At 40.1% G+C, this 14688-nt stretch overlaps 1 protein-coding gene across 3 annotated transcripts in view; it reads left to right on the forward strand.

Annotated features, from left to right (window-relative positions):
* Positions 1–14688, forward strand: part of LOC121948410 (serine/threonine-protein phosphatase 2B catalytic subunit alpha isoform-like) — a 45284-nt gene that overhangs the window by 17434 nt on the left and 13162 nt on the right. For all 3 annotated transcript variants that reach the window (XM_042493804.1, XM_042493806.1, XM_042493805.1), the window contains exons 3-7: positions 2672–2796; positions 5440–5551; positions 9783–9928; positions 11861–12000; positions 14283–14360. In XM_042493804.1, the coding sequence (XP_042349738.1) occupies positions 2672–2796; positions 5440–5551; positions 9783–9928; positions 11861–12000; positions 14283–14360 (601 nt within the window). The remainder of the gene's footprint in view (positions 1–2671; positions 2797–5439; positions 5552–9782; positions 9929–11860; positions 12001–14282; positions 14361–14688) is intronic.

A 14688-nucleotide genomic window follows, 5' to 3' on the forward strand; every position in this document is an offset into this window, starting at 1 on the left:
ACAAAATGGAAAATAAGTTTCTGAGACGATGACACAGAAGACAGACACGCAGGAAGGCAGACTCAGACACACTCTCAACCTATTGACACTGCCTGGTTAATGTACCTGTGCATCTGTGCATGTGTGTGTACGCGCGTTTATGCAAATGCCAGCAGTGAGATAATTCTGTGTGGGTTGTCATGCCCACGCAGTGTGGGAACATCGCTCGGCTTTCACAGGTACAGATCCCCGGGGACGAGGACAGATAGACAGGCAGATGGAGAGACAGTCGATCTTAAGCTGCTTAGTGCAGAGGTTCTCAAACCTGCTCATTCCCAGTGAGCAACGTATTGATCAGTTTCCAAGTTTCTCCACAGATTCTGACCCAGAAACACCCATCTGAGAGGATATTTGTCGGCGTTAGCTATGATTGGAAACCGCCTATAGATTTCAGAGATAAAACTCGAAAAAAAGTGCAGATTCTTGTATGGAGGGCCTTAAGCAGATGTAATGTTAAGGAGACATTCGGCACAGATTAGCACTTTGATGGAGTCTCCCTGGAAATACTCTCAGATAGATGGACTAGTGAACAGGCAGGTGGATGGCTGAAATTTGAACTGACAGGCTTTTAGGGAGTCACATGAAGGCCTCTGGGAGAACACTGAGGCAGGTCTGAGGAGGCAGACAGGTACGGCTCAATTTCACTCATGCCATTTTGCATTCCCAATTCCCAGTTCAAATTAAAGCGAATGCTTAGGAGCAGACACAAAAACAAGACAGTAACATGGCAAGCAGATGGAGAGACAGACAGACGGACGTAGCCGGCCGGGCAGATGCAAAATGGCCATCGTAAAATGGCCGCAGAAGGGAACTATGACATCAACGAAAAGTGAAAGGGGAGGCCAGACAGATGGTGAGGGAGGCGGATGGGAAGATGTATGCTGGCAGATCATACAGACAGACAGTCTGAAGTCTTTCAAAACATAACGTGTCCAGCATGTGAAGCCTGATACAAATTAGATCCAATACTCCTGGATGTGACTTTGAGAAAATCTGTGGGAAAATTATTGGAAATAATCACCAAAATGTGAAAAGAATCAATTAATATAAGTCTCTATCAAGAAAGATAGATGTCAAAAGTCTGGTAGATGTACAATTTGTCACAGAAATTTTATTTATCATGATTTAGAACAGTTTTCACTAAAAGCTCATTTTTTGAGCTCTTGTACTTTGCGTTTCTATTTACATGTTTACATGCTAATGTTAAAAAAACAATTTTTTTTCCTGCTTGGAACACCTGTATTTACCCTCTTTCTGAAATGCTCTATTTCAGTGCCTGTCTCTTTAAGCCCCCCTTACCCAAAAAGTCTGCTCTGATTAATCAGCTTTAAAGGGTCTTCCACATCTAGACGTCTCAGCACCGTCTTTGCAGCCAGGGAATGACTGCAATGGAGAAATGCAGCACTTTCTACCGTGAAAAATCACCCATAAAAGCTTCCAAACAAAACCAAACATGTTCCAGCAGAATTGTGGTCCAAAATCAGGGATAAATTAACAACATCGGCAAACAAGAAAGCGTGTTACCCTGACATTAGCTTGTAGCTACATTTAGCAGTGTACTTGCAGCCAGAAATTGACTGTGTGTAGCAGTACTTTCTCCTTTTAAAAGCCACCAACAAAGCTTCCAAACACAACAGGACATGTTCCAGTAGGAGTATGGTCTAGAATCAGGGGAGAAATTAAATTCATTGTCAACCAAGATTACATGTTTAAATGACATTTGCATATAGCTACATGTAGCTGTGTATGCTACATCACGTCAGCACTGTCAGTCGTATGCCTTGAACAGAAGACCAAAATCCATCACAATCTGACGTCTCGAAAGAAGAGAATATGTTGAAAACAGAGTGTTCAGGACAGTCTGAAGACTGAGGTGTTTTGCTCAAAGGATTTACTTTACATACATTTACCTCATTATTTGAAATTTTAAAATAAATAACAACCATAATAAAGGCCCAGTAATGTCCAGTGGGTAATGAAATGTGCAATTATCTTAAAATAAACATATTCTACAGCAGTTACTAATTGTATTAGGGCAACAGTCAGTAAGGCATCATTATCAGTTAAACTGCCATCATATATATTTTGGATATAAAATGCTATTAAATGCCATTCACGATTTCCCTGAGCCCATGGTGACATATTCAAATAGCTTATTTTGTCCTACTAAAAGTCCCAAACCCATAGATATTCAGTGTAATATTATATCAGACAAAGGAAAGCAGCACATTGGCACATCTAGAACTTTTTTGGTTGAAGAGTGACTCAAATGAATAATGATAATATGGGTGTTGCGGTTTTATTGGTCACATTTAATCATGTAAGGTTCAAAAAGAGAAGATCAATATAGAGACTAGATCCTCGTGTGTTCCTTTACTGATAGGTAGCCACTCCAAATAATTGCTGTAGATTCTTTCAGGAGGATATTTTTATCACTTAAATTCTGTTTTTACATTAGCCAGATGACTGATGTTTCTAGATCAGACAGGACAGATATACCTCTGCAGATGCGAATCAGGCCATATGGAGCCACTGAAGCAAAGATGGTCCCATGTTTTTTTAACTGAATTGTTGAAACATGTGGCAGATGAAAACTTTATTATCCTTACGCTGTTGTTTGCTCTTTCTGCAGTGTGTGGAGATATCCATGGCCAGTTTTTCGACCTGATGAAGCTGTTTGAAGTGGGAGGTTCTCCTGCCAACACACGCTACCTCTTCCTAGGGGACTATGTGGACAGGGGCTACTTCAGTATCGAGGTTAGGACTGACACTTTTTCTCACACTGTGCATCTATCTGAATGTGTCTCTATTTTTCTGGGTGCGTAATCTCACTGTATTGTGTGTACAGTAGGCTTACAAATAAATCAATGTCTATTATAGTGTACATTGCCCTGAAGTCTATTATATAGTTCCTCACTGTGAGGTTTATTTCACTACAGAGGGATACAGTTACAACATTGTGCTCTATTTAATGTATTATAAATGTACAAAAGGTACTTGAGATTAGCATTGACACACCACAATGTGTGACTGAAAATGTACATAGACCAAAGTGATTTAAAATTCATGGATGAATCAAGGTCAGTAATCACTAACAAGAGTATAATGTGCTGCTTACTGAAACTGAGCAGAGATAGTACGTCTAGCTGTTTCGACATGTGACACTGTGAAGTAGACGTGAGTGCAATAAGGTATTTTTTTTCTGGCAGAAGTGACCACAGATCAGTAGTGTGACTTGAATCCATAATAATACAAGCACATATGGTGAATGTCTTCTTTGTGGCACGAGGGATAAATCATTGACATGGAGTGAGTTTGGAGGGGAGGGAGCAATATTTAGGCCACTTTCCTAACACACTTCAAGGGCACAAAGACACGGGACTTAATGAAGAGCATAGATGATACTGCGTAAAGGTGAGAGAACACCCTCTGAGCCATTTGTAGAATTGACAAAGTGATGACAGTGAAATCATCATCTCTTTTTGGTATGTGACAGTTGTACTTGTCACCTTTTTGTTCAATGTTGTAACAATATTTATGCTGCCCTCTTGTCAGGTCGCTCTTGAGAAAAGATTTTAAATCTCAGTGAGACTTTGACCTTGTTAAATAAAGGATATTTATGTGGTAGATGGTTTTATGGTGCATTTATTTGGAGTTGTGTTTACCATGTTCATGACATAAGTCAGTATGAACCCCCCCCCATATTTACAACCTTGTAAGTGGAAATTTTCTGGAAGCTGTGAGTTCACAAGTTGTGACGTGTTTGCTGAGATTTTGCTCAGATGGATATGTACAGTATTTTGTTGTGGCACGGCATTGCATCGTGCTAGCGAATTGGCTAAAATTAGTTTGTCAATACAGGAGTCTTGTCCCAGGAGTGAATGCCAGTTGTAACCTCAAATACAAAAGCTAGTTGCTAGTGGGTGTTATAGCTCTTTTCTACCAAAATAAGCGTGCGCATGCAGGTTTTTCAAACTACCCACTACAAATAGGCTATAGCTTTCCTATTGACAGTAGAGCAGAGCTGTGTACATGGCACTGCAGCAGTCTTTCTCTCTCTCTCTCTCCCTCTCTCTCTGTGTGTGTGTGGGTTAGACTAGATAACAGGCCAAAAGTAGAAAGCAGCATGGACAGAAGGCAGTGAAATCTTTTCGATGGTTATTTCTCTTTATATATCTTTACTTATATATCTCTCTTTATCTGTCAAACTCAGTGCAGATGTATTTGGATCAGTGTTTTAGCGCTGCTTAGGTAGAGATGGACAGTAATTAGTGGTGGTGTGTCATTGCATCTCGCTGGTTAGGGTAGCTGAACTTAGGGCATTTACCCAGAGGCGATAAACACCCATGACTACTGCAGAGTCATTTGACTCTGGTGTGAATGATGATTGTGCACTTTCCCATTTCATTAAAAAAAGCCAGATGTTAGCAGGTGTTAACAGTTGTTTTTTTTTTTTTGTGCAGAGGGAATGAGGCGTTAGTGGGCTTTTTGTCCAGTGGTAAAGGGGTTTATGAGAAAATGACCATACTTATCACTTGATTCGTTGCCTCAGTAAACATTTTACTAATGAGTTCATGGTCTGAACCGATAGTTTCAAGTCATTTTCAATATATCATGATGTTCAACTTGTAAACGTCAGTAAAACAGATGATAGAACACAGTATGCTTCAGGGCGTTTCTACCTTGCTGTCCACAGATTCTGAGTCAGATCCAGCCCTCGATCCTCCAAAGCTCCACCCTCTCTTTCAAATGTGGTAACTTCTGGCTCCAGAAAAAAAGATATGGTCAAAAATGCTAAACTCAAGGCTTCAAAGCCGTAGTTCATAAACCAGTGGGTGACATCACAGTGGCTAAGTCCAGTTCCTTTATGGGGTCTGTGGTATTGGTTTGAATCTCAAGTTTGAATTTAGTAAGGGAAACTGAAAGTAAAGTGACTCCAACTTTGCCTCATGCATTTATTAACTAGTAGGCCTCACGCTAAAGAGAAAGTTGTTTTCACTGTGGTGTGTGGCTTAAACGAATAGTTTTACGTTTTGGGAACTACACTTATTTGCTTTCTTGTTAAGAGTTAGATAACAAAAAATATACCACTCTTATGTCTATCTGTTAAACAAGAAGGTGGACTAGTTATAATATTAAACTAGTTATAATAGCCAGGCAATATAAGAAAATACATATATTTCCAGAATATGCCTGCATATAGTAAATATGTGATTAGCTTAATTTGTTACAAAATAGTATTTATGCTGGCACTACTTTCCATAATGCATTATAAATATACCCCAATTTCTAAAACTACCTCCCTTTATGTTTCTGGCAGGTTTAATAATTGTTGTTATTGCTGCTGATCTCTCTCTCTAACCATTTTTCTATGCTTTCTCTTCCCTGCTGAACCTTTAGTGTGTGTTATACCTGTGGTCACTGAAAATCCTCTACCCAAAGACACTCTTTCTTCTACGGGGAAACCATGAATGTAGACATCTGACAGAATATTTCACCTTCAAACAAGAATGTAAGTAGCTCTTGTGTTTCCTCCTTATATAATGAGCTCCATCTTCCTCTATACCTTTGTGTCAATCTCTCTCTCTCTCTCTCTCCTCACTCTTTAACCTCACCCAATCCTACTTCTTCAGATCAGTTTTTTTGTTGTTTTTTTATGTTAAGGTTCTCAAAAAACTATTAGTAAGGCTCCAGCTAAAACAAAAAAATTCATTATCAGTTCATCTGCTTTATTTTTATTGAATTGATTAAATGTAAAAAAAAAAAATAAATAAATAAATACATTTAAAAACATTCAACCCAACACTCAGATCTTACACTCCCCAACTTAAAAATATGCTGCTGGCTAAAGCGATGTTGCTTTATCAGTTGCTTGTTAGTTGGCTAATTTAATAATGTGAGCTCTGTTAGTTGGTTGAAAACTCAAGTCAGTTGGAGTTGTTTTTTATTTATTGTTTCCATCTTATGTTTATGATATAATGCTGGAACACTGAGGCTCCATGTCCCAGGCTAAAACATAGCATCCTCACCAGTTTATGACGATTAATGTTGAAGATATGGAAAAAAAAGAAATAGCATTGGTCTTTTTTTTTTTTTTTTGCAGAATTAGAAGAACGACAAGTAAAAGATCAGACTGTTATTTTTATGTGAACATAACCCGGTGTAGCTGCTTAGCTTACATAATTGTGCAAGCAAGACAGAGGTTACTTCACTGTTCATACTTCTGAACAGTGTGTTCCAGTATATTTAAAAAAAAAGCTTTTAGAGAGAGAACTTACTGATGTGTTTGACAAGTGTAATGCTTTTTTACATAACACGTTTGGCTGGATGCTAAAGTGTAAACGTCCCCAAATCCAATTGAACAGAACAGAACAACTGCAACATCAGCATTAGCCTACATTCTCATATAATAGCGTCAAGGACAGGCCTCAAAACAGAGGTGAAAGACTAAATAGTGGATTCGCTAATTAAATGACAGTGTGTGTGTGTGTGTGTGTTAAAAATTAGTTTGATAAGTTAGCCAGTGAACCATGACCTCGTAGGTCACTCTTTGGTTATCGTTTATATTCTAGTTAGGGGGACTAATGCTAATGTTTGCAGCTTAAGTATTGATGCTTTCAAAAGGGGTCATGTTGACTGTGTTCACAAAAAGGGACCACATGAAGGCCCCCTGTTGTGGTATTCAAAACCTCATGAGTGGAAATGTTTTGAGAGCCCCAAGTTCACAACTTTGTGCCCATGTTGTAAACACAAGCTCACAAGTTCTATTTTAATGCAGCATTAGAGCAGACACACCATCACTATCAGGCCAAAGGGACCGGGAATAAAGGAGCATCATGGGGCGGCGCCATCAGTTTTGGAGTCTAGCGCACGTAGCTATGTTAGCTATCATTATCTGTCACTAGTCTAATTAGCTATCTGTTAATCGTTCATCACGAAAAATATACAAGTGCCACGAAAGACAACTGCCTATATAAAGACAAGCTCCAATAAAGGCCAAGGAGCAATATATTACAATATTAAACTTAGTTAATGATACTGAGCAACTTGGTGTATATGGTGTTTAACGTTAGTGCCTCAGCAATTCAAAACCTTTAAACTTGGAGTTTAATTTCCAGCTTACAAAAAAGCGGGTACAAGACCTTCGGATCTCCGAGCTAAAGGCCAACTACACTATCATCCAGAGAAAGATATGCTACTTTTATGCTAACTCACTGCTAACAAAATGTCAGCTTATCATGCATAATTAATATACCTGTAAAAAGGATAAAACAACTACAGTGGGTGTACTACTAGGTAAATGGGTAAGTTACCAAGGAGGAAGTAGGTATAGATTAGCCCAGGAATAATGTCTTTCTGTATGCCGACCCAGAAGCTAATGTCGCCCTGGTTCCCTCGTCAAAAAGCATATGGAATTTTTCCATTAGATTTTGAATCACTGCAGAAAATAAGCTCTGTGGTCAGCAAGCATTTATGATACTTACATGTTTTGTTCAAAAAGATAATCTTCACAACTGAACACCACTTTCAGGATTTTTGAAGCCTAAATGTAGTCATCAATAGTTAAAAGCTAACGTTAGGCTATAAAGGTACTACACCATGGTCATGCTGCCACTGCTATGAAGCTGTGAGGCTCAATGTGATGACATTCTCATTTAGCCACTTTTTTAAGATTTTTAAGACACATAAAGCATCAAAGTTTGTGAGTGGGGTTTTTACTGGCTTAGTTTATATTGTAGAACAAAATATGAAAGTCTTTTTAGCTTATGTTAACCACAGACCTTATTTAGGCTTCTAACCAAAAAAAACACTCAAAAAACCCACTGACTTTAAGAAGAGGGAACCGGAGGATCTGAAATACCAATTGATTTCCAGGTTTTTAGTAATAATTCCCGGGTTACTCTATACTCCCATATATATTCCAGTGGCTTTTTGGTTGTCAGATGGGTATACTGTGAACAGACAAAAAAAGAGGTAGGTACCACAGCAACATGCACACGTTAACATGTAGAGTCTGGCTGCCATGCCTAGTTACTGATGCTAAACTGGGATTGAACATTTTACTGCTCGGGGGAGGGATTTAGTGAACACTCACTTGTTGCAGATTAATTTTCCGTCATTCAACTAATCAATGCATCATTGACTGATTGACCTCATTGACTTTCAGCTGTAAAGTTATGTAGGATTTCCTCTTTTCCTCCCCCACAAGAATCCTCCCCCATCTATCCCTCCAGCTTGTATCTTCCCTCTTTTCTTCCACTCCTTCTCTCCCTCCTTATTTCCAATTCCTCTCCTTCTTCCTCTCATTCCATCCTCCATCTTTTCCTCCCTCGCACTGTCTCTCTGACTCTCGTCGCGTCCTGTCCGAGAGTGGGTGATTAGCAGCAAATTAATTTGGCCCTTAATGATTGGCTCAGGGACTTGCTCCGCTGTGTCTGATTGGCCAAGGGACAAGGAAGCTAATTTCCCCTGGTGCTCGTGGCGAATAGTGGTCGCCCTCAATTACCATCTGCTGTATGTGCGAGTGTGTACGTGGGGGTGTGCGCCGCGAGTGTGTGCGAGAGCATGTACCGTGACTGCATGTGTGTGCGAGAGCGTCTTCATAAATGTTTAAGTGTCTGTGTGTGGAAGGAGCTGAAAACTGGTGGACTAGCAATAATGAGCTCTTGCTCTACACAAGGCAGATGGAGAGGTTGACAAACACACTCCTCGCTGTCTCACACACACACACACACACACACAAATGCTAGCTACTGTACACTGGTACTCCACAACACTGGCTTTGATTTGCGTACGTGTCGTTCTCATGTCCTCACACTCTCCCTTCTCCTTCCCATCTCTCTTTCCTCCTCCCTCGCCATCTCCTCTCCTTCCTCCCACCGCTGTTAACCTCTCCTCCTTCTCCTGTCTCCTCCCATCAATCTCTCTCCTTCTCTCTTTATGAAATTATCATTCTCCTTTTCTCTTACCCCCTCCTCCCTGCTCACTCTCATCCAAAAATCCACCCTTCTCTCTCTTTTCTTCTTCTTCTATCTCTCTCCTCCGATCTCCTTTCAGCTATTTTAATCCTGTGATATTGTTTTGTGTCAGATGTATTGTTACACCCATGTGTGAAATGTACTTTAAAGATGCTGCGTGTTGGATGTCTTTATTGATATCGCTGCCAAATCAAAGGAGTTTTTCATAAAGCAAAAAAAAAAAAAAAAAAAATCAGCCTCACAGTGACGCCTCTACACTGCTTCATGCTTATATTTGGGTCAGATTTTGTTCACTAGAAACAGAGTTGGAGCCTTTGCATCCGTGTTTTGTCTGTAATAAAACGCCATCTACTGTAATGTGGAGCATTTTTTTCACCAATGAGCATTTCTTCTCTGGGAAGGGGCATTTCTAAATCATCAGAGAGGCGAGAAACAGGTCATATGGGAGTGCTGGAGAAGAGATGGTCGCATAAATTAATAACATGTTACATAAAAATCCTACATATTACCCCCAAGTAAACCAAATTATGTTTTTAAAGGAGCAATACAAGTCTGTCTGAAGCCTTCAGGTGACTGAGTTCTTAGATTTGTTTGTTCCTTGTTGCAACATGTTTGCGTGCGATATGTAACAGTCACATTCCGAGCAACAGGGACTGACTGTACGTTTTGCAGGCACGGTGGCTGTTCAAAGCATGTCAAAACACATTCAGGCGCTTCTTTGTCTCAAGCCTTGAAATATCTCTCCACCCCTCTAACCACCTCCAGGTAAGATCAAGTATTCAGAGCAGGTGTATGACTCCTGCATGGAGGCGTTTGATTGCCTGCCCCTGGCAGCCCTGATGAACCAGCAGTTCCTGTGTGTGCATGGGGGGCTTTCACCAGAGATCCACACACTGGACGATATCAAGAAGGTATGAAAAGACATGCACACACGCACATGTACACATCCCATTTTGAATTAACAATACTTCCCTACAGAAGCAGAACACAGTTACAACATGTTTGGTGGTGTTGTGTCGTTTGCATCCGTTTCATTCAAAATATCAAATCTTTAGGGTGAACAAGCTGAACTCAAATCACCTCCTGAAACGATTTGTTCATTTCTCAGTTCAGCTGAACTCCTGTCAATCACGAGTGAACGTGCCAGGAGTCTCTGAATGATTGCATGTCCAGTTATTTGTCCACTGAATGTTGCTTCCTTTAAGCTGCTTTTAAATAACATATTCATACATGTGAATTTGTTATATTAATGAATATAACTACTAGTAGTTGAAGGACAGACATTTAGCAATACATGCAATTCATAAGGTTTATGGCAGTGATACTCAACTTAAGGCCTGAGGGCCAAATCTAGCCCACAGAGGGGTGCCGCATGGCCCCCCAACCATTTTCTAATTCACTTTGAAAATAAATGGATTAATGCTGGCAATTTTCTGTTTTACTTATTATGTAATTGAGGTGCCAGAGTGTGTAAAAAGCATGAAATTGAGTTTGTTTATAAAAAAGGTGCCGGAGGAGGATTCCCGGACCCCCGTCAGAGGTTAAGCCTAAACCCCTAATGGCTTGAAATGTTAGAAACGCCCCTGCCAACACTTGACCTGGTGTCAGCAGAGCTTCTGTGATGGGCCGTTGGCTTCCTGTAATTATGCAAAAGTAGCCAAGCTGAGTATCCTTGGTCTATGGATTATAAATAATCATCCTTGCTGGCACTGGACCTCAAAATTAAATCATAAAGACGTCAGACTCTTTTGTCAGACAGACATTAAATTTTGGTTGATTGCATTTATTCTACATCAAAATGACGTCGGTATGAGATGTTTGCAAGACATTACATTTTGATTATTTAACTTAAAACCAACAAAAAAAATCAACATCATCTGAAGTCAGTATTCTACATAAAATGACGTTGGCATTAGACATTTTTCTGACTTTGAACTTTGGTCATCCGACATCACAACCTAAATTCGACCAAACATCACTGTCGAAAGATATTGGGGGCCAGCTGGGAGAGTACATTTTATTCCTTTGACCAAAGTAGTTAAAATGGACAACAGAGTTAATTTATGTCTGTACATTTTCCTTTTTAATTCTTATCTGTATTTTTTAGACATTATTTGGGGTTCTAAAATAAGGCATACAATGAAGTAAGACATTAAATTACAACCTTTCTGTTTGCCTGCCAACCTTTTTCTCAACCTCACTGCCTCTGCTTTTACTGCTTTATACATAGTAGCAACATTTACCACACTTCTAATTGCTGGGAAAAATAACATTCACATCACATGTTATCGACTTATGTGTGGCGCTCAAACACACCTTGGAGCGCACACATAAACACAACTCTTAATTTATGCGTACGGGTTCTGTCAAAGCAGAGAAGGCGTAAGAACCCAGCAAAACCAGTACACTAGAGACCCCCACACATGCTGTGTATGTACAGTTCACAGAATACAAAGGCACACATATGAACACGGAGACATGAGGACACACACTTCCTCGTCTAATGGCAGTGTTTCCATGGTGAATCTGCTGGTGTGACATCTTCTCCCTCCTGTGTGGTGAGGGTTGCCATGGAGATGCTCTGCTCTGACAGTATGTGTGTGTATGTGTATTTATGTGTATGTGTGTTTGCTTTTCTTTCTCTTCTCATTTATCCTATATGTGCTGGTACATTTGTGACTGTGGTGTGGTTTATATATCACCTCGAAAAATGTTTGGTATCTGATATATTTTTGTGTCTATGTATTCCTATTTGTGACTGAGCATTTGTGTTTCTATAATCTTATATATATATATATATTTTGTGTGTGTGTGTGTGTGTGTGTGTGTGTGTGATGTCCTAGTTGGACCGGTTCAAGGAGCCCCCAGCGTTTGGGCCCATGTGCGACCTGCTGTGGGCCGACCCCCTGGAAGACTTTGGCAATGAGAAGACCCAGGAGTACTTTGGCCACAACACAGTCAGAGGCTGCTCCTATTTCTACAGGTATTGGACAACATTACTCCTCACATGGACCAACAAAAAAGACATATTACATTAGAGTCCTGGTAGTTTATTTTAGAAGAAAATCAACTTGAATGTCAGTCAGTTAGTTGATTCAGTTAATTCACAAAAACCTGTCAAATAAGACTAGGTCAATCCTAGTACATGGCTGGACCATGTATGAAATGCTAGAGGGCTTTCAATTTAAAACACAGACTTTTACTTTGAAATGAGAAGTACTGGTCATGGCGGTGCATGGACACTACTGCTGGACGTGAGTCGTGTTAGTTTTTCCCTTTAAATGTACATTTGCTGTATAGTTAAATAAACACATTCTTCCTCATCAGTTACCTTCTCTGACAAATGTGCATTTAAAGAGAAATCCAACACGACTTATGTCGAGTCAGGCGTAAGAGCGCATAGCACCCGCCCTCTCAGGCAGCACAACACGCAAACAGAAATAAAAACTCAAAATTTTCAATTTCTCAATTTTCAGTTTTTTTTCTATCCAGTATTTCACAAATAGGAAATTAGAAACATGACTCTAAAATCTTAATTCTGCATTGACCTGAAAAACAAAAAAATACAATTTTAGAAAATTCAATTTAATTTTAATTCAATTTTCCAGTTTTCTAATTTTTATTTTTGATGTGGAAAGGGAAGTTATAAGGACCCTGTCCCTCTCTCTCAAACTCCAAAGACCAAAATCTGATCAAGCAGTAAGACTAGGCAGTGCTGATTGCATGTAAATCAAGATTATGATACCGCGCTGTCCATTTCTTGCCTAAAATGAAGAGTGTTAGAAACACATTTGAGTGCCCTGTTAGGTTGTAACAGCGAGAGTTTGTGAACAGGCAGTGTGCTTCCTGCACAGTGAAAATGAAGCATTTACTGGTCCAGTGTGGCACTGTGCATTCTGCTAGTTGTAGGTCTTTTGCCTTTTCAGCAAAAGAAACATGTTTCTCTATTTTCTCTGGTCACGTAGCACCAATTTAAAAGTATTTGTGTCTTTCTATTGCAGAGATATCCAAGTTTTATCAAAAGGCCATCTTTCTGGCAGTGAAATACTTCTTTAAGTTTACATTTTTTACTTTTTATACAAGGTTTTTTTTAGTCTCATATGTGAGTGACAGTAGTCTGGTATCCTTGATACAGTGGATCCCTGTGCTCATGAAGCTCAGAAATATGAAATAACCTGATATCCAAACAAGCAAGAATGAGTGTAATATTCAGAGTTAAAAAAAAAAACCAAAAAAACACTAGGACCAATATTCTTTGAAATTAGCAGCTAGAACATGCAGCCAGAAATAAGACTGATCCTCAAATGTGTTCCTCCTCTGCTCCTTCGACGTGTTTTAATGATCCGGGCGCCTTGTGATCGCCCAGCGTCAGCAAGATGTGACTTTCATCTACAAACGTGGAATCTAATAAGTTTGGTGGACTTCAGTCTATTGGTTTGGGATGTTGGTGATGAGAAAAGAGAAAGAGAGAGATGCTTCCTGCACGGTTACACCACATCCAAGATCCAATAACAATCACTGGGATTTGTACAAGAGACAGAAAATCTTGGCCAGTTTACACACTCACACACATACACACATTCAGTATACGAGCAAACACATAAACACAGCATGTTCACAAACACACACACACAGTTCTGTTTCAGCATGAAACGATATCCCACAATCCCCAGGGAGACTGCACGGTTCTGTTGCTATGACGACTGGCTACTCCTGCCAGATATGGAGTGATATTAAGATACAGTGAGAGAAAGAGAGGGAGCAACACAGGAGGAGGCTGGTGGTGGTGGTGGGGTAGAAGATGAAAGATGGGAATAAAGAAATAAAAATGGAGGAATGTAAAGGCAGCGATGTGGTCGTGGCTGCGTTCCTCTGTCAGTGTTATGACATGCTGTCTGTGGAGAAAATAGTGATTTTCTGTGTTTAGCAGACACAGCATCAATCGACCAAGTAGTGTGTAGTTGGCCCCCACAGCACTGAGGAGGCCGTAAGTCCTGCTCAGGCCTGCCATGTGCTCACTGATTCCCCCTGCAGGCCTCACAGAGACACAACATCAGAAAACAATAGGCCCACTCATCTCCCACTGCTACACTTTAAATACTTCCATCTGTTCTGTAGTTTTCAAAGTCCAGATATAATAACATGTTTTCTATGTAAAGTGTTTTTTACTGGATCTCTGTGGATATTTCTTCTCCTGTATGTGTTGTTTTTTTTTTCATTGCTTCACGTCTCACTCTTCCTCTCTGTCTCTCATTCTGTCCCCAGTTACCCAGCGGTGTGCGAGTTCCTACAGACCAACAACCTGCTGTCAATCATCAGAGCGCATGAAGCACAGGATGCTGGGTAAGCTGACTGACTGTCGTGGCTCGCAGCTCAGTCCTTCTCTCGGCTTAAAAAGAGAGCACCATTTAATTTAATGGCTTACCTTGACATTTCGTGTTCCGAGCTGGTATTTTTCTTTGTCAGGGAATTGGCACATTACGGGGGGAAAGAGGTTACACAATTTTCCTTCTGTCACCCTTAAACTGTGTTATTAGCATTGTCACAGTTTGAGTCTGACGGAGAGCACCAGCAGCCATTCAGGTCAACTAACTCATCTCTTGAAAACATAATGGTAAGGCAAAGAGCCATGTAAGGTTTGCACCAGTAGTCTAAATAAAGTAGTGAGGGC

The sequence above is a fragment of the Plectropomus leopardus genome, chromosome 9 (assembly GCF_008729295.1).
Source record: "Plectropomus leopardus isolate mb chromosome 9, YSFRI_Pleo_2.0, whole genome shotgun sequence".
NCBI classification, from domain to species: domain Eukaryota; kingdom Metazoa; phylum Chordata; class Actinopteri; order Perciformes; family Serranidae; genus Plectropomus; species Plectropomus leopardus.